This window comes from Tympanuchus pallidicinctus, unplaced genomic scaffold (genome assembly GCF_026119805.1).
Source record: "Tympanuchus pallidicinctus isolate F22 unplaced genomic scaffold, pur_lepc_1.0 scaffold9, whole genome shotgun sequence".
NCBI classification, from domain to species: Eukaryota; Metazoa; Chordata; class Aves; order Galliformes; family Phasianidae; genus Tympanuchus; species Tympanuchus pallidicinctus.
In genome coordinates, this window is record NW_026294813.1 from 22,064,161 (window position 1) to 22,092,016 (window position 27,856).

The following is a 27,856-nucleotide window of genomic DNA, read 5'->3' on the forward strand; positions in this document are numbered from 1 at the left end:
TAAGTTTTAAGCAGTTTATTCACAAGGGCTCTCGAGCCTCCCCCCACTCCTAGCTCATTTACTGTGCAATTGTGATGCAGAGAGCACCAACCAGCTGCAAGCCATTAAAAAACACTTCATGAGCAGCGTGGCTTTATTAGAAATAAATCATGCTAAAAACTGATCCTTAACAGATACAAAAAATTAACAGGTAAGGAAAGGAGAAGAAAATGGGCGTAATATTAAGACCAATGGGTGAATTGAGGATTGGTGTGAAAGATGATACAAAAAAGCAATGAAAAACAGCAGTGCGGCATTAAAGATGAGAGTACAGAGCAGACGAGGTACAGTACATCCTGCTTCAACATTTCTTATCCATATGCTTAGTTCAAATACTGTAACAGTACTGAAAGGCAAAAAAGCACCAGACATTTGATGAGAGAAAGCAAGCGTGAAACAAAATTAGGGAAAAATGAATGCTGGAAGTAGGGAAAGAGTAATCTCAAATACAGTTACTCAACAGAGAAACAACACTTGGAAAAGTTGCTATGTCAACATATACAGACAATACCATTATTCCAGCAGTACGGAAATCATTTTCCTGGTCTGTAACCTCTTCCATGTACGGCACTGCCTGCGTTATCCCCAGAAACGTGCAGGGCCGTGCCCCACACGCTGCACAAGGCAGCACAGCAGAAGAGGAGGTTATTTCCATCTGGTAACGTGGCCTTCTGGTCATGACAGTTCTACGGTGGGACAAAGCATCATTCCGCTGTGAACATACGAGGGCTGCTCCAAAAGTAATGCCTCCTATTTCACAACGTCGGCCCACGAAGTCCAAGGCAGATGATGGTGACAAGTAGATGCTGGACTTTCCCACCGATATTCCATGCAACAGATGGCAGCAAAGGGGCAGTCCAACAGAATGGCATTTGACAGGGAAGTGTTTATGAAGCAAAGGTGTGGAACTGAATTCTAACATGTTAAAAAAAAAAAGACACCCACTGATGTTCATTTATGAGCACAGCCTACAGGCACTCGTTCATCACTGGTGAAAATACAGAGCTAACTAACAGAAGTGACTGCTGAAAAAGTGTTTTGTAGCTGAGACCATGCTCTGTTCAAATAGCGTAACTGTGTCTTCATATCTGTTCTCATTTCCATGGAAATAAGTAGGAAGCATTACTTTCAGAGCAACCTCTGTAGCTCGAGTCAAGTGGGAGCAGTATGCAGCTACAGCTGTTTTGCTCTAAGAAAGAATACTTACACCATGGCAAGCCAGACTGCAGTATGCCCAAGCAGAACGCAGCCAAAGTGGCAAAGGTGTGGGCAAGGCAGCCCACAAAACAATTCTGCACTGGAGAAATCAGCAATGTGCTCTCTCCTTACAAGTGCCATAGGAAGCAGACACCTCACTGGTGTATTTAGGGCAGAGCTGGTGGTGGCAGAGAAAGACACCAGGTACTTTAAAGCAAGGAAAAACTTTGTCCTTTCTTAAAGTTATCAAATCAGAAACTCAGCTATGTCCCAACTGTGCATAGGTTTGGGGTTTTGGTGGTGGGAGAAGTCCCACTCTAACATGGCAGCACAGAGAGGTTGTACAATGCAAGGTTTGCATAGATAGCTTGCCCATCCCCAGCTCAAAAAAACATGAAGAAGTCACAGTTAGGAGTGTTAAGTTTGTGAAGAACGTGAAATCTAAAGAAAAAAAACTCCACTTACAGCCCCTTCCCATCCATCCCAGGCAAGGGGAAAGTGGGGGTCACAAAACATGGAAGTGAAGTCATGGCTATTTCACAAAGCTTCATTGTCTTAAATGAAGTTCATTACCGGCCCCAGTGAAAATATTAAAAATTCACCATCTACCTTTGCACCATTTTCCAGGTTGTTGGTTTTTTGTTTTTTTTTTTTTAGAGTGGTTAAGTGCCTTTTTTATTTAAAAAAAAAAAAAAAAGTTTGTTTTTACATTATTGCTGTTTTACAACAAATCATAGAAGCACAGGGGTTGAAAGGGACCTTGAGATCAGTTAATCCAACCCCCTGCTAAAGCAGTTCCCTACAGAAGGTCAAGCAGGAAAGCATCCAGGCAGGCCTTGACTACCTCTAGAGAAGGAGATTCCATTACCTGTCTGGGCTGCCTGTGCTCTTTCATCCTCAAAATAAAGCATTTGTTGTATCCATCCAACAACATGTCAGTTTCCCCAGAACAACGCAGAAGCACAAAACGCATGTTCTGAAGGGGCCTTTCCTATACCAACTATTTAATAAACAAGAAAAAAAAAGTTCTATCACTTCTGTCCCTACTGTAAATGATTACTTCATTTTCCAGAAGGCAGATCCTTTCAATAAATATCAGAGTAACCTCGGAGATGCTGAAGTTCCAGAGATACAAGCAGCAGCTGTGTGCAGTTTCTCCTGGAGTTCCAATGCTGCCTCTTGTTTCAGTCCAGTGAGATGATGTCAGGAGCACTGCCGCTGCTGCTGGTTATGACTCCCGTCTCGCTCCTGTTGGAGGAGCTAACGTGTGTGTTGCTCTCGTGGTGACTGGTCGATGTGATGATGCTGCCAGGCGTGTTGCTTGTTAAGGTTGAGGTGAGACTATCCAAAAACATAGGAGGACAGTACTGCTTGAAACAAACAATGAAAAATGAAGAGACTAACTGCACAAGGGAAATGTATGCTCTAAAGATACATCTTCCCTACAACAAGCACAACACAGTGACTAGCGGGACCTCACCAGTGCATGCAGAGCAAGGAGAGTTCTTCCTTCCCCCTCCTAACCTGTTAGTCTGAGCCTTTACTGGCACATTAGGAAACACTATCAGGACCACTATCAGGACCTCCCAGCACAGTGTCCAAATGGAAACCTGTAATGAACAGTGTCCCTCAAGGGTCCATACTGGAATCAGTACTACTGGGATCAGCACTACTTGTGTCTTAATGACAAGGATAACGGCACCGAGCAGAGTGGTGCAGGTGACACAGCTGAAGGAGGGGATGCCATCCAGAGGGACGTGAATGGCTGTGAACTGAACTGTTCAGCAAGGCCAAGTGCAGCGTGTTGCTCCCCGATTGCAGAAATTCTGGGCACACAATCAAGGTACATGCAGGGAACAGACTGAGAGCAGCTCTGCAGAGAAGGGCTTGAAGTACTGTCAGATGAAAAGCAGTGTGCACCTGCAGTCCAGAAAAGCCAGTCATGCTGGACTGCATCAAAAGGAGGCCAGCAGGTCAAGGGAGATGATTGTCATTTTCTACTCTGCTCTCCTGAGAGCTTCAGGCTGAGTACTACCTTAGTTAGGGAGGCAGTATTCCCCTCTTGAAGGCTATTGACTGTCTGTGTAAGAATCTAATTATAATCCAGTAATTTATGCAAATGAAAGCAGAAGCACCAGCTAGTTACTTTTGACCTACAAAACTTCCACTATAGCAAGGCCAATGGATTTTATGTGTTACACTGAATGTTCAGTAAGTGTGCCCAAACCAGTGACAATACAGTCTTTACAACTCAACCTACAATCATGAAAACCACCCGCACTGAAATTTTTACATAAATTAATCGGGCTTACAGATACACAGTATAAACTGAAAGCATGAAAGACATAATAGCTGTGTTCATGTCAGCACTGTGCAAGTACCTGGTTTGGTAAGGCAAAGCAAACTACCAGTAATTTGCTGTGCCCGGGTTGATAGTATCATTAGCAGAATCCTCCTTTAATATATTTTTTCCTCATTACCACCTGTTGGTAAAATGTGTTCTCCTGGTCTGTGGTTACATCCAGGCAAGTGGACTGCAAATAGGATGTGAGGGACAACATCCTGACCGTTACTGAAACAGTGTTTCATAGAAAACACACTTGGAAATTAAGCCCTTGGCAGTTAAGAAACATACCTGTGATTCAACTGGAATTAGTGAAAGGAAATCCAAACCTAGAAAGAAAAGAGGGATAATAAACTGACGTGTCTTCCTTCTCTTCACACACAACAAGTTTAAGGAATTTCTGCTGTTGTCGTAGAACAGATTTTTGCAATTGCTATACAGTTTCTAAATGAAGTATACCACTGTGACACCACTCTCAACGACTTCAGGCAGCAGCAAAACACGTTTTCTAGTACAAGTGGCTCTTTTAAGAATGAGGATGACAATGATGTATTATTCACTGGATATTGCAGGGTGGTTCAATGTGGTTGCTTAGATGGAGGTTGCCATTTGGAGCTGTTGTTCATAACACAAGTTTCACTGCATATTGTACCTGACTTGGCCAAACTGGGACATGAAGAGTGTCATCACATTAAGGATGCTGGAATGAAGTAAAGTCACAACATGCACAAGTCCAAAAACAAGCAGCAGGTCTCTTCCTCCACCCATAGGCAGCCAATAAGGAAACATTTCTAATATCATCCCCGTTTTGCGTCTAGACAAATAAAAGGAATGAAGAAGAGGAAACTACAAGTAGTTCAAGGTAATCCTCTATGAGCAGTGACAACCAGCGCCCATCCTCTATGCCATTAGCACGTAAGCATTTAGGGCAAGATGTTTAAGAAACACAAAATCAATGAGAAATCGCAGCCATTTCTATTTCAAAATCTTGGCCTTGTGTTTGCTATGGCAACAGAAAGAAACGGTAAGCTTTCTCCCTCCCTCTCTTGTTAGCATAGATCCGTTTCAGCCAGAGGCATCTCTACTTTTCTCCATTACAGAAAATTAAAGAAAAATTTTAAAGGAGATGTAAGATCAGCTGCTTTTACAGAATTCACAGCTTTTGTTCATACGCACACTAGAACTTCAGTTGGCAGAGATGAACAAAGTTCTAGACTTCCATTCTCTCAGCTTAGTCTTCTAACCAATTTGGAAAGAAACTGAATTTCTTAACAAGGGAGAAGTGGAGGGAGGGAGCAGTGAGGCAACCAAAACGGACAGAGAAACGAGCGGAATGATATCCATCCCAGTGCCAAACTGAAAGAAGATGAAAAAAAACCCAGAGATGCGGCAGGGGAGAAATGGAGACAGGCAATGGAGCGGGGCAGGGAAGGACAGGAGGCCCACGTGACACCTGCTGTCACAAGTCACCATTTCCTGGGCTCTAGGTTCACTACAGCCGACAGAGAACCCCCAGAGTCCCTACACACAGCGTTCTTTTCAAGGAGCCAGGATAGAAAACAATCAGTATCCCCACCTTTTGTCTGATATTTAGCAGCAGTGTTGAAGAATACATCATAGGCATTTAGGGTTTGTCTAGGTAAAGAAAGTCAATAGAGGTCAGCTTACATATTGTAGCTCACCTTAACCTTTTTCATACAGTCTAGACAGAGCACCACTAGAATTAGCTAGCAGAAATCTCTACATTTAGGGCAGGGATGAGTCAGTGCCATTACAATTCTCAATCTTAAGTAAGCAGCTACTCTCCCTCACTTCTACAACAAGTAACAATCAGGTGTTTACACACAGTCTAATTGGGTATATCAAGAAGTGCTTCTGGCTGCCATTCCAGAGTGCCAATTTGAGGGTGTACCCCAGAAGCAAGGTTTTTCACATCACTGTTGGAAGTGCAATCTGAAACTGGAAGGACAGCTTGTACTAGACTCGTCTAGGCATCATATCAGGGCAATGCTATATACAATCCTGTCCCATCTAAAGAGGTCAACTTCCGACTCTTACCCACCCCACATATAACAGTCTCTCAGAACGCGCATTAAAAATAATTAAATATTTAATTAATAATTAAAAATAATAACACCACCTACCTGGCAAGTCTGAGGAAATGCTGGACATTGGTGGGTGGTGGAATGGCACAGGGTAGTCTGTTAACGACGGAGGAATAGCAGCTGTATCAACCGTCGTCACACTGGGCACTCTGACAGAGGATGGCTGATACATAAGAACCCTGTTTTGAAGGCACAGCATGTTACAACCAACCTTGCATAGATTACAGAAGAGACGTTATGCACTCTCATTCACAGTCACCACATTACAACACAGCTACGGCGTGGCTACTCACTACACAGTATTCCACTCTAATTTCCTTTCATAACAGTCTTCATAACAACATCACATCTTGGCTCTCAACAGCAGCTGTGACATAAGAGCAAGATTAAAATTAAGTACAGTGCTGGAGTCATTCAGAACAATCCAAGTTGGCACATACGTGCAGAGCACTCTGTGGGACAGGTGGCCTGAGCCAGGAGCAGGACATTCCAAATCCTTCTGCTGCTCTCAGCACTAAGCTGTGGCACTAAGGATGCAGCTGAGGATGCAGCTGACCGTGATTCAGCCCCTACAGCACAGACTTCCAAGCCTGGAGTTCAATCTCTGACTTACCATGGCCAACAGCCAAACCTAAGCTAAGTTCAGCTCTCAAGCACACAGCCCATCACAAAACCCTTCTGTATCTAACCTCCTGCATACTTGCAGCACTGTTAAAGACCACGTAACAGGCAATGTGGCACCCACCACCTGCACCAAGTGTTTCATACGCTTCCTGTCAGGCAACAACAGCAGTCCCACTTCCCACTTGCAGCTGTCCTGTATTTCTCCTTTCAACTCACCAGCAGTGAGTTGCAATCCAATCTTCCCCCATAAACTACTGTGCAGTTACACTACTGGTTTCAGACACTTGGATTTCAGACCCTCAAGCACCACCTGAACATCAGCTCTCTGCTGTCGCTGCCAAAAGGCCACCTCGCAGTAGCACCAAAGCTGGTATTTGAGCAACATTCTTCACAGGAGTGCAAGCTTTCTCCAAAAGCCTGGGCCTAAACTCTTCAATAAGGAAAGCATGCTATTTCCATTACCAAACACTGAGGAAAATGAACTGGTTAGATAAACAAGAGCACTCAGTCCCACAGTTAGGACTGCAGGCAGTCACCTTGGACAAACCCAGGAATTTGGAAAGAATCTTGACATCTTCTGGAATTTCATTAAGAGGTGTTTGTAGCTATTTTTTATATCAAAATAAGAAAGTCTCTTGGGGAAGAACTCCCTCAGAGCATTTACAACAAGCAACAGTGTTTCACCGCCACTACTGGAGGTAGCTGATTAACTGTTGCTTGCCAAAGACTACAGGTTGCTGCTGAGTACAGACAGCACAGCACAGCTGCTCATCACTTCAAAAGGCAGCAAAACAGAAAGGTTTGGTTTTATTACTGTTGTTTTGGAAGAAGAGAAGCCACCAACGCTGAGAGAGACACACCTTGTGCATGCAGTTGGACTAACCAGAAGGCCAACATACAGCCAATACTTCAAGTAGCCACATGGAGCAGTGCCTGCTGGAGAACCTAACCAATGCCCTCTTCTCCCTACTTGGCTGGTTGTGCACCCTACAGCTCTCATGTCCTGCAGCCTAAGAGCAAGAACAGTGTGGAAACCACAAAGAGTAGCTATAGCCAAACTGCACAGATCACAGCAAACAGAAGGCAGAACAGAAAAGCAGTCAGTTAACTCTGCGTGACTCAGGGCAGGGAATTCAGGCAGCTATAGAGATGAGGGGACTGACAGAGGACTTGGGAAGCCATTGGCTGTGTTAACCAAGGCACAGAACTGAACGACAACCAAGACCAGCAAACGTGACCAAGACATTTCAGATTCTAACAGTGAGACGCAAAAAAAAAAATTACTGCCTTGATTCAAAACAAGGAAGTGCCTTCCTCCCCTTCCAAGCTTGAGAAGATGGGGAAAACATGCAACACAGCTCTGTTTCCTGGCACCAGAGCACATGATAAAGGGTAAAAGGCAGTGAGAAAAGGCTTTAAGATGACAGTAAATCAATGAGAATGCATGAAGCTCCTGCAGTCGGGATAATCTGATTTCTAAGAGAGTTCTGTACTTTAGCTTAATTGGTTTCCTTTTCTACAGATAAACATCCGTGCAAACACAGCTTCAGTGCATCTTCTGAGAGACACAGACCTATGCAATAAAGGTTTGCCTGCACAGAGGTACTGTAGCAATATAACCTTCTGAAAAGGGAGGCCTGGAAGTTCTCCGAAAGTTCAGAGCTGGATCCCAAGGAGAGTGCAGAGTCAGTATGTCTAACATCAGTTTAGCTGACACACAGCAGAGCACCAACTAACTTCAAAATTGACAAACCCTTTGGTTGGGCTTCCTTGCGTTTCAGACATGAATATGCACTTCCTTTTGGCTGGAGGATCTTCCTCTTCATCAGAAGAGCTTTCTATAGTCAAGTCAATAACATCAACTTTCTTCTTGTTTACCTCACTGGCCACCGTCACAGAACACGGTTTGCTAACAACACTGGAACCTAAAACAGAAAAACAAATTATTATTATTATTTTTAAAGCTGCTGCCATCAGCAGTTCCAATTTGCAATAGAACCACTACCTCAACTCCTGTATTAGCTCATCTTTAAGACCACTACAGAGGCCAATATGACTCAGGAACCGTTTTATTAGTGGTATTATGCTCAGTTTTCTCAATCTCCACTTATCAGTTTTAGGCCACAACAAGAACAACAAAAGTGTTGTTATAAAGAACAAAAATAAAACCTACACCTGCAGAGATATAACCTTTTGTTTTTACATTAAATGAAAAGGTGAGAAGAATTAAGCACACCCTCCACAAAACAAAATCCATGTCCATATCCATCATCCCAGCTACAAACACCAAGCCTCCAATGCATGGAGCCTTTCAGTTGATTTACCACCAGTATCCATGATGTACTCACTTTCTATTTTGGTGCACTGTGGACTTGAGACTTTAACAGCATCCTTTTTAGGCCTCATAGGGCACCAGGAACCATCTTCCTGGAATTTAATCTCATCCACATCTGAACATTCATTAAGGATTTCCATAAAGAGTCTGTAAAAATGAAGTGGTTTTGTCATTTGGTTCCAGACTTTTGCTAAGTGAGAAGGAGACAGCTGAGAGACTACGATCAACATCAACCAACACTTGCTCTCCCTGGTTTATCTCACCTGATGACCTGCAGTTGCAGCCTTCCCCAGCAAGCACACATGAAAATCCAGAGTATTCCAACCCACCCATCTTTTACTCAACATTACTGCAATTCAGAGATTTTCACAAAGTAGAAGCCATTGTCCTTCAAATCAGTTTTAAACTTTAACTCAAATTGTGTCAAAGTTGATAGGTTCAGAGATAGTCTCATGTAAAAGGAAGACAGCCTGAGATGTCACATTTGGATTTCTCTAGAGGAGATATGCTGAGGCTCAAGTCGGATGACTCCATTAGGAGATTAGCTTACACAGTTTGTTACAAAGGAAGAGAAGCTAAAGCATTCCAGTGGTTCCTCCCAGCTTAATTTATTTTGAGAAAAAAATGGCTGAGTGTCTAAACTTCAGGTCACAAGCATATCTATCGAGTACATAACGAAAAGCTGGAAATAGTTGTGCAGTCTGCAGGCCCATTCTCTTACCCGTCCAGTATCAGGCTCTCATAAGCTGCCTTTTTGTCACAGACAGGACAGATCCACGTGGGCTTCTTTTCATTCATTTGGAGATAGAGAGCAGCATCAAAACACTGCAGGTGTGTGCAAGTGACAGCCCGGCACGGGATTGTCAGTCTCATTTTGCCCAGCTGCAAAGATGCATTTAAAGAGTGTCAGAGAAGAGAGTGAAGCAGACCTGTATGGCTAACAATGAAATGCGACAACCAGCAAGGAACCGTCCTTTCTCACTACAAACTCAACACCAAGGTCGCTGCATGCAAATCCACTCCATCAAATCACATACAATGTACCTGAAGGAACAATAAAGCAGTCCTCAAAGTCTTGATTTGAAACGATCAGACTTTTAATGGACCTACAGCATTACTTCCAGGACTTTGAATTTTGTTAGTGAGACCTGCTAAAGTACCTGCTTTGTCATTTCAAGGTTTTGTGAGCTGCAGTCACATTAGAATGGCATTATACCCGTGTCAGTGTAAGACTTCACTGACAAGTCACAACACCAGTTTCTGCCTGGAAAGAGAAAACCACTTAGCTGTGACTTTGTTATAATTTATCAGGTTATCTTCCAGTTTTAACAGCGGGCAGTAAAAGCAATACCCCAAAGAGCAGACGACCTAAAGTGCTGTTTCTCACTGTGCCCTTTATTTACCCATCACCCCGCCCAACCAGAGGATGTCTCAGTACACCAGACCATTCCATTTAAAGGTCTCAACATATACACACACAAGTAACAAGGTGATTCTGACAGCATCGCAGCCGGGGCATTCACAAGTTCAAGCCTGTTGGTGGAACGCTGCTGCAACCAGGTGCTTGCAGATGCACCTTCCTCCACATCACATCTTAAAGCAGAATGTAATGAAATCCCATGACATCCCCAAATCAGGTCTCATAAGAACAACCCAACTCTGCACTACAGATGACAACGCAAACCTGTACACGGCAGCTCCCAGCCTTACTTACAGGGCACATCAGAGACACCCGCAGACTGGTGGTGGCAATCTCACTGTCAGGATCTGCTGTTAGTTTTTCTTTAACTATAAAAACAAATTAAGAAGGTATACACAGACACCACCGTTTACAACCCTAATATTCATTCTACAGCACATATATTTTGTTTCCAGCTATCTAAAACAACTGAGTATCTAAGAAGCTAGCTTATTAGAAGCTAATGCCAGTAGGAATAGTTTCACTGTTCATAGGTAATGGATAAACAGCACATCATGAGAGTGCTTTATGTGCAGCAGATGCATGCTGTATGGTGCATTTCTTAGCCACAGGTTAGCAGGGTAAACTCTACCCAACATGTAAGAAGCAAAAAGAATAATCAAGGGGCGAGGTATGCAGACAAGACAATCAGCAGCACATGCAAGTGAGGAGAATGCATATTTAAGTCATGTATCTGCACCTCACTGCCCACGACAGCAGGAAGTGCTCACAGCACTCCCTAGCATTTCAGTCTCTCAGTACTCCTTCCTATGGGTTTGGGACCTGTGCTGAAGCATTAACAGCCACCTCAGTAACAACAAAAGGAATCCTTGATATTCTAGGCACAGACTTTCTTTTCTAAATGCTGCAAGTCTCCTAAGTATTATCAGTTCTGGTCTTAAAAGAGCCATTAACCACCCCTAAGGAAAATTTAATGGGAAAATTAATTTTACTTACTTAGCGCTCTGGAATGATCAGGGTTTCTGATCCCTTTCATTTTTAACCTCTGCAAAAGCATAGCTGAAGTGAGCTGACGAACGAGGTACACAGACATGGAGTAACTCTGCAAAAAGAGTAAGGAAGGATGAGATATTGATTTAATACAGTAATTCTGCTACAACAGATCACTTACACTGTTCTAAGTAAAAACATGCTGATTTTTTTCCTTGGCATTATGAAAGTATTTTGAAAAAGCCCTGACAGATGTCTTCACTGCTGTGAAAAAGTCCACACTTTGCCTTAATTCTTCTAACCAAATCAAATATGCAAGCTGCAATTTAACTGCAAAAAAGCCTTATCCTTCACAACTAAGACACAAGGTGGCTTCTTCTTGAAAAGAAGTTAAACGGAAGATACAATTTCTTAAACATGCAGTCTATAAGAGATTCACATTCACACTCCTCAACATCCCCCTTTTCATGCTGTCATTAATGGAGACCTCAAAGACAAACCTGCTATAAAGATGAACATTCTTTCAGGTGCAAACTCCACCTTCAGAGGGCACACAGCTGCACAGGTTGACAGCTGGACTTGATAACCTTTGTGTTCTTTTCCAGCCCTAATAATTCCGTGCACTGATTTCTTTGCACCTGTTCTTTGGCTTGCCATTCCCAGGCCAAGTCTCATTACAGCCAGCCTAGAGGAGCAGTACGTGCATTTCTTAGCAAATACTGCTGTTCCTTCCCTCATGCCTCTTGCCAGCTTCCTTTGTTCAAAACTTCCTCTCCTCTGGGTCACCAATGAAGAGAAGAATCTGCAAGCCCCACAGCTGCAGAACGATAATGGTTTCATCTGCAGGACACACAACCTGCAACGCCTTATTTTCACACCCTGCAGTCACCTTCTTATGCCTCCTGTACTAATGTTTAAGTGCATATACCACCATGCTCCTGCTTTACAGGAGCAGATACAAGAACAGCCCTTCCCCTGAGGAGCAGATAAAGTGATCAAACTACACAGGAAGTTGCTGAGACAAATGCCTTGCTTGCCCTGTCAAGAACAACCACATATTGTCCTGTTTATTGCCTACAGCATCTCCCTCGTGAGGAAAGGCTGACACCTTCATTCTTTTGCTGAACATAAACTTCCCACTTTCGCTTTAAAATTTTATTTAATTTATGTAGGTTTATACTGGAGCCTTACCTCAAGGACATGATGGCTCCAGACCATTTTGATGTTAAAGGAATCATAGAATGGCCAGGTTGGAAGGGACCTCAAGAATCATGAAGCTCCAATCCTCCCGGCCACAGGCAGGGCCACCAACCTCCACATTTAATACCAAACCAGGCTGCCCAGGGCTCCATTCAGCCTCACCTTGAAGAGGTAAGCTACACTGATAGTAAGAGAGTCCAGAAGGACTTCCAGAAGTAACCACAGATGGAAGAACACTGGGTCTTCTACTTACTTCAAGGGTTGTTGCAACAGCTACTAAAATTCTTACCACTTCCCCTTCTTTCTTCAGTAAATTCACAGGCAGATTTCTAAGCAGTCACTTGCCCATTTAGAAGGCTAACTCCTTTAAACTCTAATGACTTCACATTCCTAAATCAGAAGTTCAACTACAGGCACCAGAAAGCAAGACAGGACATTTCAGTCACCACTTGCTCTACCTCCTGCCGTCTGAAGTCCAGCATGCTTTTTGCCACCTCTCCATGAAGTCTATGAGTGCACTCTGAAGACACTTCAGTCATCTTTCTCCTACCCTGCTGCCCACTCTTGCCAGTATCTGCACTTCTTCCTCAAGCTGCACAAGCTTCCAGGAAAATGCTTCACTGTTAACAACAGGCACATTGCACAGACATCCTGCGTTACAAACACACTGTGGTTCAGCTGAGCACTTCTAAGACACACCGAGCCCAGAAGCAATTGACAACAGTAGCCTGACACCTCCCATCTACACCTCCTCCCAGGAATGTACCCCCTAGAAGCTTTCTGAACAGGAAACTGTACTTGTCTTTAACTCGTAAGTGTAGTTTTAACTCAAGAGAAGTCATTTTCATGTAAAACATTAATCTCAAAAGAATAAAGAAGGAAGCATCCGTTAAGCAGTTCTTCCTATGAAATAAAAACTGCTTTCGCAGAACTATTTGGAATTACTCTGGTTGAAAAATACAAAGACCTGAGAAACAAGTACACCCCGCCATGGCGCCATGGCACATCGTTCATTTTACAAAGCACTCTCCAGTGAACAGTTGCAAAAGATATTGAGAAAAAAAGCTTTTGAAGACATGGCTACGTAACCTCATGTTCATAGTAATGTGTAATGAGGCTACAAAGAAGCATGTTGTGCCTGAACTGTTCTGTATTTACATCACAGAAAGATATGGGTGTTTCTGACCCATATCTCAGGCACCTTCCAATAGCAAAGCTGACAGGAAAGCTCTCAAAGAAAGCCACACAGCCCTTGGAATTCCACACGCAAGCTCTTCACGTTGCTGCAAGCTACCATGGCTCTGGAGCTAGCTTTGTTTCCTAGCACCGACGGTAACTTTAGCCACTGATCACACTACACCTTGCCAGCAGTATCAAGCAGTGGATTAGAAGCAATGCTAAACAAGGTGATTTAATCTACTGCCCACATCCTACAAAACAGACAGCTTACCTTTCCAATTTCAGAAGCCCAGGAAATGGAAATCTGGTTCGGCACTGCTGATGACAACCTAACTAGAGAGGTTATATTCAAGGGGCGCCCAGGTCGCTTCTGTTCGATCCCATTTTTCGGTGGTGGAGCATATCCCTATGAGAGGAAAAAAAAACAAACCAGTGGAACACCCCAACAACTTGTTAGCTCTGAACCGATCCTCTTAGGCTGATCTGTGGGAAACAGAAAAGCCTTGAGGTTCTCCAGACTGGAGACTGAAGTCAAAATTTGTGAGAAATATCCGTCGTTTTGACAGTCCTTACTATACATCAACAATTTTCAAGCAATTTTAAAGGAGTGCTGAAAAGATAAGAGTTTTGATCCAGGCAGGTTTACTGGAGATGTAAACATCAGTGTTGAGGCTTTATCAAAAACAGAAAAAAGTTGTACTGATGCTCCCCCCACACACCCAGCTTCGCCTTGCATTAATTACACAGAGCTTCATTAGCAGCAGGCTGTCATCTGCACACTCAGTGAACATGAGTTGTGCACAGCGTACCTGGTACATGTGAGAGCTAAAAGCTTTGCTGCCATCAGCAGAAGCAAATTAAACTAAATACTTTTAAATTCTTCAAAACTGAAGAAAACCTGGACAGCTTCTCTCTGCAGTTTTATTTCACGGTTTATTTCATTTCTCCAGTGGGATGAAGTTAAACTAGTGCCAAGTCCCACACTTTGGTCACAACTACCACATGTCACTGCAGGCTCAGGGCAGAGCAGCCGGAAGGCTGTATGGAGGAAATGGAGCGTGGAGCAAGGTGAGGGTCAGACTCTTCTTCCAAGCAACCGTAACAGGACATGAGGCAACGGCCTCAGATTGCACCAGGGGAGGTTCAGATTGGATATTAGGAACAATTTCTTCTCAGAAAGAGTGGTTAGGTGTTGGCACAGGCTGCTGAGGGAATGGTGGAGTTATCAGCCCTGGAGGTGTTTAAGGAAAGGGCAGATGTAGCACTTAGGGATGTGGTTTAGTGGGCAATACTGATGGAAGGTGGGTGATCAGACTAGATGATCTTGGAGGTCTTTTCCAACCTTAAAGATTCTATCCTGTGATTCCCTATATGTCATTAATTAACACACTCAGGAGCCCTTTTGCTTGCTGACAAGCACGCGCTTCCAAGCAGAGAACACTCGTGCTTTGTGAAGCAGCACATGGCCTAATTGCATCTCATCTTGCAACAGTCACCACAAAAGCAAGCCAGTCCGTAAGAGGAACTCAGAGCCTGTTTTGAGTTCAGACAGCCTATGGTCCATTCATCTCAAAATCTCATCTTGCATCAGAAAAATGCCAACCAGAGACCTGCATCTTGCACAGAACTGACTGTCACATTTCATTCAGTTCAAGTGTTGTCCTACACTGGAAACTATCCAGGACCAACGTGCTGAAAAGCACGTGTTTAACACAGATAACATGAACATTCACAGCATAACACTTCAAAGCAAGAGTGAAAGAACCAAATTGTGAAAGTATTATCTAACAGCCAGAACTGCTGACTAGCTACTTCACCAGATATGGTCCAAGAGAGCACACAAAACATGCTCCCCTGTTCATCTAATGATACAGGAAAGCAATTTGGAAAGCTCTTTAGATTTTAGTTTAGCTAGCAGTTTATACACAACAGTAAGCCTTCCATGGGAACCTGATTAGCAGCCTCTTTGCAGGGTGCTCCCTGTCACACCCAACAGTACCACACAGCAAGGGCTCCTAAGACACCCTTCCAGTGGCAGCAAAGAAACACAGGGCTTCAACTGCCAGGCCAGAGCTGCAGGCAGTAACTGCTGATCAACTCTTTTTAAGAACCTTTTGCTGCTCCAGAAGATGAATGACAGGAGCTGCTAGGAGTCATGCCGTGCGTGCTTTATCACACAAGGAGGCGGCAGATGTATAAGGACTGCTAGCTTCACATTTAAAAGAAGGAATGATCTGTCATTTCTTCAAGTCAGATGTAACAACTGCAGTCATTTATGGGATATAAATCCCATCATTTTCACAGTAGCAAGCTGGACCTTTTAGTGAGTTCATAAGGACAAACACAGCATCATTTTTAGGGGGGTAATACTGTACCAAACACAAAGACAAGTTCCTTCCTGTTCGGCTCTAAGATAAAGTGAGGCTGTGTTACTTCCAAGGGATCAGGAATGCAAGTTTCACTTTTTTTATTACTTTTTTCTTGCTCTTTATTATTTTAGCCTTACTCCATTGCACATATGCTTCATTTCAGTTAAGCCTTGTGGTTTTCTTCCACAAAGCAAAGACTTCCAGGACTCAATCTTGTATTCCTAAACACGTTTAAGCCCTTCCCAGCTTTCTGTGACTTTAATGCAGAAGCTTGCCTTGTAATCAGCGTGGTCTAACACTGCTCAGTTTGGTGGCCAATTCCAGTGGCTACCATCTGACAAAAGTATTTGTTCCTAAGTCTTCCGTGCTTCCTGCAAGAACCATATCAGTAAAAACATGTGGACTCTGCTGTAACCAGAAAATATATCAGAAGAGCAATTAGGCAAGAACAGAGCCTGGCATCACTCGCTAGTTTCCTACAACTACTGAGTTGGACAACAGTGATCCTTGAAGCAAAGAAGCTCCTACATTTTCTGAATCACCAGTGGGATGCAGACAGTTAGCAAATAAACAGGTTATAGGGAAAGAAAACTTGGCCAGAGCGCTCAGGCTGAGACTGTGTTAATCATTCAGCTTATACTGAAAAAATAAGGAAGTTGCCAAGATGAGTCATTTATTCACTTTCTCATTTCATGGTTCTGTTGAACAGTCTGAAGAACTATGTGCAAAAAGAAACTATGGAATTCAGACCTAAAGCAAAGTGAGAATTAAAGACAATAGAATTTTTGCTATGACTGTGCCATTACATGAGATGGATAGCATAACACAGCATCACCCGCTATAAGCTATATTAGCAAGACTGAGAACCATCAGAGCTTGATATCTCCAGGACAATATCACTCAATGCGTTAGGGTTGCTTGAAGAAAGCCATCTTCTGAAGAAAGGAAGTCCTCCTATGCTCCTCACAGGACATAGTTTATGTTTGACAAGAAAACATCTCAAAGAAACACTTTCATAAACTGAAGACAGAAGAATAGTGATGCACAGGTTAAAGAAACAGATGGAAAAGGTGAGGAGAGTCACTTCAGCCCAGCAGAGGCAAGGAAACCGTCACCGTTGCATATGAAAGAGAGGACAGTTGCAGGGCGAAAACAAGACACCTTGAACATACTGACAATCTGATATGCCAAGAAAGTAGCATGCATTCTGAGATGAAAACAGAATCACAGAATCACCCGAGTTGGAAGGGACCTCAAGGATCATGTAGTTCCAACCCCCCTGCCCAGCAGGGCCACCAAACGTACACATTCAGATCAGGTTGCCCAGGACCCCGTCCAACCTGGCCTTGAACACGTCCAAGGACGGGGCATCCACAACCTCCCTGGGCAGCCCGTTCCAGGGCCTAACCACTCTCCTTGTGAAGAACTTCCCCCTAACATCCAACCTAAATCTTCCTTCCTTCAACTTGGATCCATTTCCCCTAGTCCTGCTGTTGTCAGCCCTTCTGAAGAGTTTACTCCCCTCCTGGGTGTAGGTTCCCTTCAGGTATTGATAGGTTGCAATGAGGTCACCCCGCAGCCTTCTCTTCTCCAGGCTGAACAAGCCCAACTCCCTCAGCCTGTCCTCATAGGGGAGGTGCTCCAGCCCCCTGATCATCTTAGTCGCCCTCCTCTGGGCCCTTTCCAAAGTCTCAATGTCTTTCTTGTACTTTCTTAAATGTACGTTTCACATCTTCACTCCCCATCCAGTATTTTACAGTCAGGTTGCTGAAAACCCCTCTGTGCTACTTTACCCATCTTACAGAACTTCTAGCACCACCTCAGCATGGGCGGGTGGGTTTAACCCCTGCTCTATTTATCAAATTACCCATCTCAGTGATTTATTTTTTTCCCCGAAAATGGAGAGTGCTTGTTTTTGAAATATTCCAGCCTCACAGTTACCCTGTACACATAGCAACTTTTAAAGCACAAGGCACCAGCAAAGAGCACAACTGCTAACAGGACCAGTAGCTGCTGGTACCCTGGAACCTGCTGCTCCTCACCCCTGCGATGGACACTGCTCTAACCAGAGCTGCATGCAAACATACACGAAAACTGACACAGTTTCCTTCTAACAAGAAGGAACTCAGGCCAGCACACAAATAGATACCCAGCACAATCCAACCAAACTCGGTTCTATACAGGGGAGACTCCTCATGCACACACCGGTTTGTTTTTGAATTCTGAGTGTCAACTGCACCGATGAGGTTTGCTACAAGTGGCTAAAGCATAATTAAGCTGCGCAGTGGCTTTAACATAATTAATAGCAGCAATGGCTACCTCACCCAGGCACGGTTTGCGTTTGCTAGCATTAATGTCTAGGGAAACTGTAATGATAGCAATAAAGTGCTTGATCATTTTAGCAAGCTATCATTACAGAAACAACAGACAAGTCAAAGAAACCACAAACACATGCAAACAAGCTTACCGGCAATGGAAACAGCTTCCCATTCACTTTAATGCACAAACTATTAGGGTAATTATCTTCTTGAGGACAGCTGGTCTCTGCTAGGCATAACCTATAGTCCCAAAAAGAGAAAACATTTTCAGCTGACACAACGCTCATGTGTCTCCACAAACATTAAGATTTACAACTCCTTAACTGGCCAACAAGCAGAAGAGAACACCATGAAAAAGATACCTTAGCTGAACCTGGACGGTGTAATCTCTCCTGCCCCCCGGCAAGAAGTCCCTACAACAAAGGAAAAGGAAATGTACCTATTTAGACAGCAGTCACAAGTGCTACGCCTAAGTCAGCACTAAGTTTTGCTTTTATTTTATAAGCTACAAACAAATCTTACAAGTGACACCTCTGTTAAGCTTTTTAAGTTAAGCATGTCTTTAGGATCACCATCTTCTGTCAAGACTTTATTGCTACTACAAAATATGATGCTGCCAGAGGGATGAAAAGCTAATTATTTGGGCTCACACCACAGTTCTTGCAAGAACATGAATCCCAGGACAAAAGATAAAAGCAGCCTTCCTTTCCTACAGCCAGGAAACACATACAGGATAAAAGCTTACCACCTAAAAAGTCACAGTCATTTCAAACAACAATTTTTAACTCCTCAGAAGCATCAGATTTACCTCACCCGCTCATAAGTACAGTGCACAATAACTAGAGAAATAACACAGCAGCTGAATCCATCTTAAACTCTCTGAGGATTATCATTCCACGCTTGCACAGTTAAGGGATGCATCAAAAAAGTAACAAAAAAATCCCTTCCCATATTTTTGCAGCAGTTGCTTCTTACCTGGAAATACAGATTTCTCTGACCTGCTGAGGTGTCAAAGCAAAGATAAAAAATTTTTCTTGGAATCGTTGAATACTGCTCTGTACTAGAAAGAGAAAGAGACAGAAGAGGTTTAACCGTGCTGCCTAAAGTCAATGGTTAGAAGAGGTTCTGCAATTGAGTTTTTCCTCAAACAAGGCACAAGGCACTTATGTCCATAATCAAACTGCTGTTGAACAGCAAGTAACTGTCAAGAGGAAGGCAAAGGAACAAATCATTCATTCAGCCATACTCAGAAGTCTGAATATCACTTTACACCTCAGAACTAAAGCAGCTTGGCAAGCTGCACTGTAATCCTTGGGGGAAGAAAGATACCAACAACAAAATATAATACTGAATACTTGGAGAAAGAAATACCAGTTTACAACTATTTTATCCTACGACAGTAGGAGAATGCACACCATGAGTTTTTAATGAGCAGTGGAAAATTATTCCATGCAGAAACAGCTGTGGTAGCCAAGCACAAGATGTGTGTACACTGCAATATTCGAAGTCCCAGCCCAGACCTCACACAAAAAGAATCTAAGTCCAGGTGGAACAAATACACGCACCAAATCATAAGCATGACATACTGCGTGTATATTTGCACGTGTTTAAAATGGAAATGATTTTGTTATTGAACCAAGTGTGGATCAGAGCTAAGCCCCACACCAACACCTGCACGATACAACCAGAAGCCAATTTCTCAAGGGAAAGGTGAAACCTCATGCAGCTTATTTATATCAGCTCTTTTCTCAGCTTTAGAAATGCTATGAAGAGCAAATGTTTCATTCAGGGAATCACCACATCACAGTTAATTTCTGCCATTGTACTGGATAAAGTGACCACAAGGCTGGCAGTAAATCTGGTTAACTGTGAGCCAATATAGTTGGCACACTATCATCTTCCTGAATCCTGGCCCCAGCACAAGAAAGGCATGGAGCTGTTGGAGGGGGCCCAGAGGAGCCGTGAGGAGGATCAGAGGGCTGGAGCCCCGCTGGTATGAAGGAACGTGGCTCAGTGAGGTACAAGTCACTGCCTACAGTACTTAATTAAAAAACTGAAGCAGGGGGATGCAAACAGCTGGCAAAATGTTAAAAGCGTTTCTAAACTGTTCTACTAAATCCTTATGGAATATTTTCTACCCCTTAAGGTTGGACACTGAATTTAACTTGAATTTCAAAACAACCAAGTGATTTTCAAATAAATATACTCAAGAATGAGGTGCTTGAAGAAACTGAGATTGCAGGTTGTTGGGAAGAATGTTTTCTGCTGGCCCTGACAGAGGTGTTCCTCACTTGCATTAAATAAACTTCTCAGATCCACATTCTTCAGACCAAAAAAATTCAAAAAAAAAAAAAAGGAAATTCCCCCAGCTGCAAAAAGCAATTTAAACCCAGGCTTAGTACTGTCATAAGCAACAACTACTCCATGAATTCAGCAGCTTACCATGCAATTAAACACTTACCTAGACTTGTAGGCTTTATGAGTACATCAAGCACATCATAAAAAGGCAAGCTCTTCAGCTGGACATCAGGATGGACAGGTGGGATGGGAGGTGATGGCTGCTGCATCTCAAAGTGGGCCTTAGTGTCCTGAAGGAGCACGGAGCTGACGGGTGAGGACGGAGACTGAGGTGTGACCGAAGTCGAAGGGAGCGGGTGAATGCCAGCAACAGCCAGGTCAGGCTCCACGGGAGAAGAACTGCTATCCAGATTGAAAACTGCAGGCTTTATAGCTGATAAGTCTGAAAGTCCTTCAATCGTCCTTGGGTACCGACGCCTATAGAGTTCTCGGATTTTTATCTGCACTGCTGGGCTGCAGCCACTCTTCAGTAAGTGCAGAGCCCTCATTAGGAGGTCATGTTTCCGTCCACTTTTATTACGCCCAGCAAAGCCCAACAATACTTGAAGTTCAGAAACACGAAAACTTGATACCATATTCTGGAAAGAAGAATCAACGTACACATCAGTGAGCCAACAGTACACAACAGTTGGATGAAATGATCACAGCACTCTTTTCCAACCTTAATGATCCTATGATTCCAAAAATTCCTTTCTGAGAAGCACAGTGAAGCGTATCAACCTCCACCGTTCTAGTTCCACCTCTGCTGCCTCAGGTACGACCCACACCTCACCCACAGAGAGAGCATGACTTGCTTAAGGCAAGCAAATCACATATCTGGGAAGGGTGAGTTCAATTAGAAAACTGATGCTGAAGACTATTCACTTCGTTATCCAATTTCCACATGGAAGAATGAACCACAGAGTTCACAAGCAGAAAGATTCTCATACAAAAATAAAAAGTAACACTACCCAAGAGAAAGCACTCCTCTCCCTGGATTAGTACAAATCAGTAGGTTGGCACAGACGTATCACTCCCATTTTTGAAAGGAAGCTTTCTTTTCAGAGAAAAGAAATCTAGAATTCTCCTTTGCTTCCTACTTGCAATGAAAATGTGAAATTCTGAAGGACACGGAACACCTGGCTTATATACAGCTGTACTGTACCAGTTCTGCACTCAAGGACTGACAGATGAAGGACTGGACATTAGGTATCAAGCAGTACACATCTGCAACCATGATGCAGATGTAAGACCTGTTTAGCAGAGCCCTTTTAGCTCTTAATTATGGTCCAGCTGACAATACTTACAGTTTGAGGCACTGGTTTTAGGAGAAGTGTAAGCCTTGAAGTGCAGTACTTTGTGTTTATCTTCCTTTACTGCTACAATACAGTTCATAACCATGTACTCCAACATGAGTTGATCTTAAGACTGAACATGTGCTACAGCTGTGCCTCCACCACCAACACAAGCTGCAACTCGCTATGTGCCCCATTGCTTGCTCTTCATTTTCACCTTAACATCACTGCAGGTGAAAGCAGTGTCACATCCAGCGTCAAGTGGCTTATCCCAGCTTTGAAGAAATGGAGATACTGAAGAATCTACTGAGAACTTCACACTGACTGCATAAATAGACACATGAGTTCAACAGCACCATCACCTCCTTCCCTCAGATGGAGACAGTAAGCGAGATTCTGGATTCCATCATCAGAATGCAAATGAACAAAATAATCCTTTACACTGAGATTAAGGGAATGGCCTGTCTTGCAAAACACTTCTCATTAACCCGACTGCTGCATTCTGTGTGCTCCTGTGCATTCCACCAGTAATGAAGGTGAAATGTGCAGTCAATCATGCCTTAGAACACCTAGCATTTTATGGGGAAGTTCCACAAAGCAGCATTTTGTTATGAGTTGGATTTCATTTCATTAGAAGATGCAGGCTGGGTTCAGTATCACAGTCAGCAAGATTTTAAATCAACACCTCCATTAAAGTGCTTGCGAGTTTAAAAATTACATAGTTACACAGTAACCACAAGCATAAAGACACAACTAATCTCATCCACATTGTTTAGCTTATTATCCCCTTTACAGATGTATCAAAGCAGTGCTTGTTATAATCAACATGGTTTTACAAAGCATAACATGTGTTTAGGAGCGCTTCTAATCACGGTGCAGGGCAGATATGCAGCAAACGCTCCCAGATTATTTTCTTGTGGGGTTCCAGCACTGTTGCAGAAGCCTGCAGCCTAGCCAGTAACACTCTTTTCACATCACTGCATTAAGGTGAGACACTGAAGTTGTGCCACACACAAACCATCAATTTGCTCTTGAAAGAAGTTCTTTACAGCTGCACAGCCCAATAGGAAGCTTTTTTGACACGCAAGAGACCACAGCTGCTTTATTTTTATGGGCTCTTCATGAACACAAAGTAGTTTGACAGAACTCTGAGAAACAGCACTGGATAATTCCAGCACTTGTGCGCCCCAGAAATACATTTTTCCACAGAAATTCCTACTCGGAGGTCAGAAGAAACAAAAATCCCGTTTTGCTTCTTTTTAAACTTTTTTTTTCTGACCACTCATTAACAAGGAAGCACACTTGTGACACCTTTCCAATTAAGTCTGCCAATCTACGCGGGGCTAGAAATGAGGAGCACTGCTAGAAAGAGCAACTCGTGCCTTGGGATGGTTGAGGAGATCTGAAAGGACCCTCAACAGACATAAAGTTACACTGGAGCTGAGGTCACCTCTGTATTATGGGCAGTTTTGCTTTGGAGCAGCTCGAGCCCGGTTCCTACGTCACACATCGGAGTCCTCCAAAGCTGGATGCACCCCATGTGACAGCGAACGGAAGTGTTTTCTTTAGAGGTTTCCAATGCGCTCAGCTCTCTGAACACAAAGCTTGACTCATTCACTGCTACTCCATTTTTTAAGCACTGTAAATTACTTGGCCTCATTCTTCTCCCCAGTCACTGTATCTCAGCATGATCAGTAGTTGTTAATTATTCTGCGCAAGAGAAACTTCAATTACCACAATAAGCCTCACTGGTCTTAAGTAACTTCACATATACAAAGCACAGAAAAAGTGAAATACAGATACAAGATAACCTCTGGTAAAACACTGTTAATAGTTATCATAATATATACTGTTAGTTAATACACTGAATGCTAACTGTAATCTTCTCTCAGTAAGTCGTAAGACCACTTTTCCATCTCTTCTCGCTCAAACATCTTTTCTGAACAGCCATGAAGCTGATCATGAGTGTCACACAAATTGCTTCTGGCAAAGGCTTATTCATCTGCCTATAAAGAGGTTTTGTTTTCCTTAAAATGAAGCAAACACATTACTTCCAAATACAACCACATAGCAGCTTAGTCAGATTCTAGTATCTCCTAAAGCAGGGGCTAGCAAGAGCTCAAGGTGAGCTGAAGTTCCCACTCCCAGGCCAATGCTGTTAAAGAAAAATGTCCTCTGTGGTCTCCACGGCACAGATCCACATCCAGCTCTGCCCGTGGGATTTCTTCAACATGCATCAGGGTGCCCGTGAATGAAAATTATGGAAAAAGGTAAGTTGAAAAAATCAACCATGAAAAGCAAGTCTAGAAGTTCTCTCTCCAACCTGAAGGAAAGCTCTGCCTACCACAACTCAGCAATGCCTTCATATTTCAGAAATCCATCACCTACACTACTCAACAATTACTAAATCACCTACTTCAACTGCTAATTAATGGAGAGTTCAGTCAAAATAACTCTTCTCCCCAAATCTGAGGGTGAGCCTTGCACCAGAGGCTTTCACCACGATCTTGGAAAAGAGTCTGCGGTTCCAGCTATTTCTGAATCCTTGACAAATGCACAAATTTCCTGAAGGTCTGAGGTAACAGCAAGTTCCTCTGCATCTGCTATCTTTCCCTACAGCTTCAGAGTTAGGAACCTCTGCATCACAGCTCCCCTAAAGTTACATTCAGGGAAACCAGAGGATGACAGGTGTGGCACTAATTGACACTGCAGTGAGAATAAAGAAATGCACGTTTCACTCTCTCTAGAGCAACACAAAAAAAAAAAAGATAGATTTAAGAAAGAACTGTGACCTCCTGCCTTTAGAATGACCTTAAAAACCAACCAGAATAAATCCAACTCTCCAAATTGCCCTACTGGGCCACTCTAAGGCAGGCAGCAATCACAAACCATAGGAAATCACCATCAGCATGACAGAAGTAAACAATGCTGCCATAAAAAAGGTCCCACGTGCATATCCATAAAGCAGCACCTTCAGATTGCTCCTAAAGGTGGGGAACAATTCCCACTCCGGAAAAAAAAAAAAAAAAAAAAAAGAAAGAGGAAGAAGCGTTTGGATGAAGGAAAGAAAGCTACAAAACCGCCCACTGCACACACAGACAGCCACACGCGTCCCATCTCCAAGAGAAAAGGGACTTCGTGGCAGCAAAGGCCTCAAAGAGACAGATAAAAAGCCACACAACCAACCGTTCCGCATCTGTGTAACAAACGAGTCCGTGTTTCTCCATAGGGCAGAGCGCTGCTGCGCTCCCACAAAGCAGCCGGCGCTCCGTGCCCGCTGTCAGAGCCGGAAGGGGCCCTTCGGGACAGCGTTTCCTGCGAGGAAATACTGGGATGCGATTTTTTTTTTTCCTTCTCTCCTCCATTTGAAGGAGATCTGCTGAACGCCACCAAGCCGAAGCCTTTTTAGAGGCGTTACGACGGGGCGCAGCCACAAAGCGCTGTCATCCTGAACAGCCACGCAGCGCTCAAGCCTTTAAAACGTCGGGACTAGAAAATAATAACAACAATAATGAAAACAATGATGATAATGATAATAAGAAAAAAAAAAAAAGAAAGGAAATGAAAGCAGAAGGCCGCGTCTCCCCGCGAGCCCAGCCCTCAGCCCCCGCCCCCCAGGCGGCACCGAGCCTCGCCGCCCTTCTGCTCCCCCCCCCTCCTCACCCGCAGCTCCTCGAAATCCGCCATTTTCTACGCGCTGCCGCCCGCTCCGCCGCCGCCGCCGCCGCCACAGCCACAGCCGGGCCGCGCCGCCACCATCGTGCGCCGCCGCGCGCCCTCGTCACGTGACCCGGAGGTGGGGGGGTGGCGGAGGCGGGAATTGAGCGCCGCCTCACGCAGCCCCGCGCTTCAGGGACGGGAGGGAAAAGGGGCCGGCGAGGAAGCGCGGATCGCTAATTGAAAGCAGTCCCGTCGTTTGTCACGCTGATGGTGGGATGCGTTTTGCGGATTGGAAAAGACAGAAAAACAGATGTTTGTGGAGAAATAAGCACTGAGGTGCAGCTGACAACACTGTTTTCAGAAACACACAGAGACCATTAGCAAGTCACAACAACCACAGAGTCACAGTGTTCAGTGCCCTGGGACCAAACGGATTTACTGCCATGAGAATCATAAAGTCACAGAACCATTACAGTTGGGGGAGACCCCTGTGTCATCCTCACCCCTGCACGCCCACTGATTGTAACCCCACAGAGAACCAAAGGATCATTACGACTGGAAAGCACCTCCAGAACTCCCAGCCCACAGAACGGCCCTGGTTGGAAGGGACCTCAAGGATCATGAATTTCCAACCCCCTGCCACACGCAGGGCCACCAACCTCCACATTTCAGAGCAGCCCAGGCTGCCCAGAGCCCCATCCAACCTGGCCTTGAACACCTCCAGGGATGGACGGGGCATCACAGCCTCTCTGGGCAGCTGTTCCAGCACCTCACCACTCTCATAGCAAAGAACTTCCCTCCAATCTTCCCTCCCTCAACTTCAAGCCATTTCCCCTTGTCCTGCCGTTATCTACCCTTTCCAAGAGTTGATTCCCCTCCTGTTTGCAGGCTCCCTTTAGGTACTGAAAGGCTGCCATGAGGTCACCCCGCAGCCTTCTTTTCTCCAGGCTGAACAAGCCCAGCTCCCTCAGCCTGTCCTCGTAGGGGAGGTGCTCCAGTCCCCTGATCATCTCTGTGGCTCCTCTGGACCCTCTCCCAACAACTCCCTGTCTTTCTTGTACTGGGGGCTCCAGACATGGACACAGCACTGCAGATGGGGCCTCACAAGAGCAGAGTGGAGGGTGACAGTCACCTTGTCACCTCCAGATAAATGACATCAGTCACCTTTCCCTTGTCCACCAATGCCGTCACTCCATCACTGAAGGCCACCAGGTTGGTCAAGCATGACCTTCCCCTGGTGAAGCTGTGCTGGCTGTCTCAGATCACCTGCTCATCCCTCATGTGATCAAGCATGTCATCCAGGAGGATCTGTTCCATGATCTCCCCACGCACAGAGGTGAGACTCACCGGCCTGTAGTTCCCGGTGTCCTCCTTGCTCCCTTTCTTGTAAATGGGAGTGAGCTGACCCTTCCTCCAGTCACTCAGGACCTCACCTGACAGCCACGACTTTTCAAATATGATGGAGAGTGGCTCAGCAACCACCTCAGCCAGCTCCTTCAGAACCCTGGGATGCAGCCATCCAGTCCATAGACCTGTACACATTCAGTCTCATGAGGTGGTCTCAGACTTGCTCTGCCCTTACAGTAGGATTTACCACGCACACAATGCCCCTAAATTCCACACCCCCACAGTTCATAACACCTCTGCAGCTGGGGACTCCACCACAAAACAGTGAATTTACCTACCTGGTGTTTTATCCATTATATATATATATTTTTTTTTTCCCTCATAGCATTAGTTCTTACTCATCACAGGAGCCACCATACCCCCATACATATTCCTCCCCCTCCAGATCCAGACCAAGTGCCTCTCAGATCTCCCTTTTGTATATTCCCCACTAATTTAAACCAATCCCACCCATTAGAAGAACAGCTGCTTTTCCAATTAGCTCTCACCACAGTAAGAAGGGCACCTCACTGCCCCACCCTCAAAGTAGTTAGGTTTGATAAGAAAGCACAGAACTAAGCTTTGTGCTGCTAGCCTTAGGTTCCTCTGTTTGTTTTTCCTATCCTGAGGGTGTTTTCTTTTTAAATTAACACTACAAAAGTGAGTAGATGGTCGTTAGAGAGGTACTCAGACCTGTGCTTCTTCTTCACTGCATCCAGACCAGTGGGTGGGCTTTGGCAGCAAGATGCGTTGAGCTGGTCACTTATCGCCGCTGCTGGAAAGAAATGCTTCTGCACTGCTCAGTCTGTGCTTTTAGTCCTAGCAGCTGAAAAAACAGAGATTAGGTGAGGCGTAACCGACTGCATCAAGGCATATATTGAAGTTATATATTGGAGTTATATATCACTGCATTTGCATTACTTAATGGAGGAAGGGTGTACTATGTGAATGACAGTGCCCTATGTCTGTGTTTCAATGTCCAACCTCCCTCACTGTGTGCTTCTGTCTTCTGATGGGTGAATGGTCGGCACGGCCATGCGAGAAAGAGTTGACCTGCT

At 44.3% G+C, this 27,856-nt stretch overlaps 1 protein-coding gene across 12 annotated transcripts; it reads right to left on the bottom strand.

The window, feature by feature from the left end:
- Window positions 1-27,592, bottom strand: PIAS2 (protein inhibitor of activated STAT 2). Of its 12 annotated transcripts, XR_008203159.1 has the most exons (16): window positions 25,416-25,533; window positions 20,582-21,056; window positions 19,096-19,180; window positions 18,483-18,533; window positions 18,270-18,360; window positions 13,705-13,839; window positions 11,061-11,166; window positions 10,359-10,432; window positions 9,366-9,526; window positions 8,658-8,791; window positions 8,063-8,234; window positions 5,725-5,864; window positions 5,157-5,215; window positions 4,233-4,394; window positions 3,872-3,909; window positions 2,531-2,603 (listed from the first exon to the last, which is right to left on the bottom strand). XR_008203159.1 is itself a non-coding variant. In XM_052670068.1 (14 exons), the coding sequence occupies exons 2-14, from the start codon at window positions 21,051-21,053 to the stop codon at window positions 2,421-2,423; spliced, it is 1,845 nt and encodes a 614-aa protein (XP_052526028.1). In that variant the 5' UTR covers window positions 21,054-21,056; window positions 27,492-27,592; the 3' UTR covers window positions 1-2,420. The 12 variants fall into 12 exon arrangements, 6 of the variants coding, with proteins under 6 accessions (XP_052526028.1, XP_052526029.1, XP_052526027.1 ...); XR_008203155.1 differs by having other exon boundaries at window positions 2,517-2,577; window positions 3,872-4,394; XR_008203154.1 differs by having other exon boundaries at window positions 2,518-2,603; window positions 3,872-4,394.
- Between the last annotated feature and the right edge of the window lie 264 nt (window positions 27,593-27,856).

Bases quoted from the DNA above. Each gene is read 5' to 3' on its own strand.
- PIAS2 (XM_052670066.1), bottom strand. From the start codon at position 25,439: ATGGCGGATTTCGAGGAGCTGCGG. The intron at 11,167-13,704 runs GTAAGCTGTCTG...CTCTTTTTGCAG, and splicing joins GGGCTTCTGAAATTGGAAAG to AGTTACTCCATGTCTGTGTA. The intron at 5,865-8,062 runs GTTTGTCAATTT...CCTTCAAAACAG, and splicing joins CAAGGAAGCCCAACCAAAGG to GGTTCTTATGTATCAGCCAT.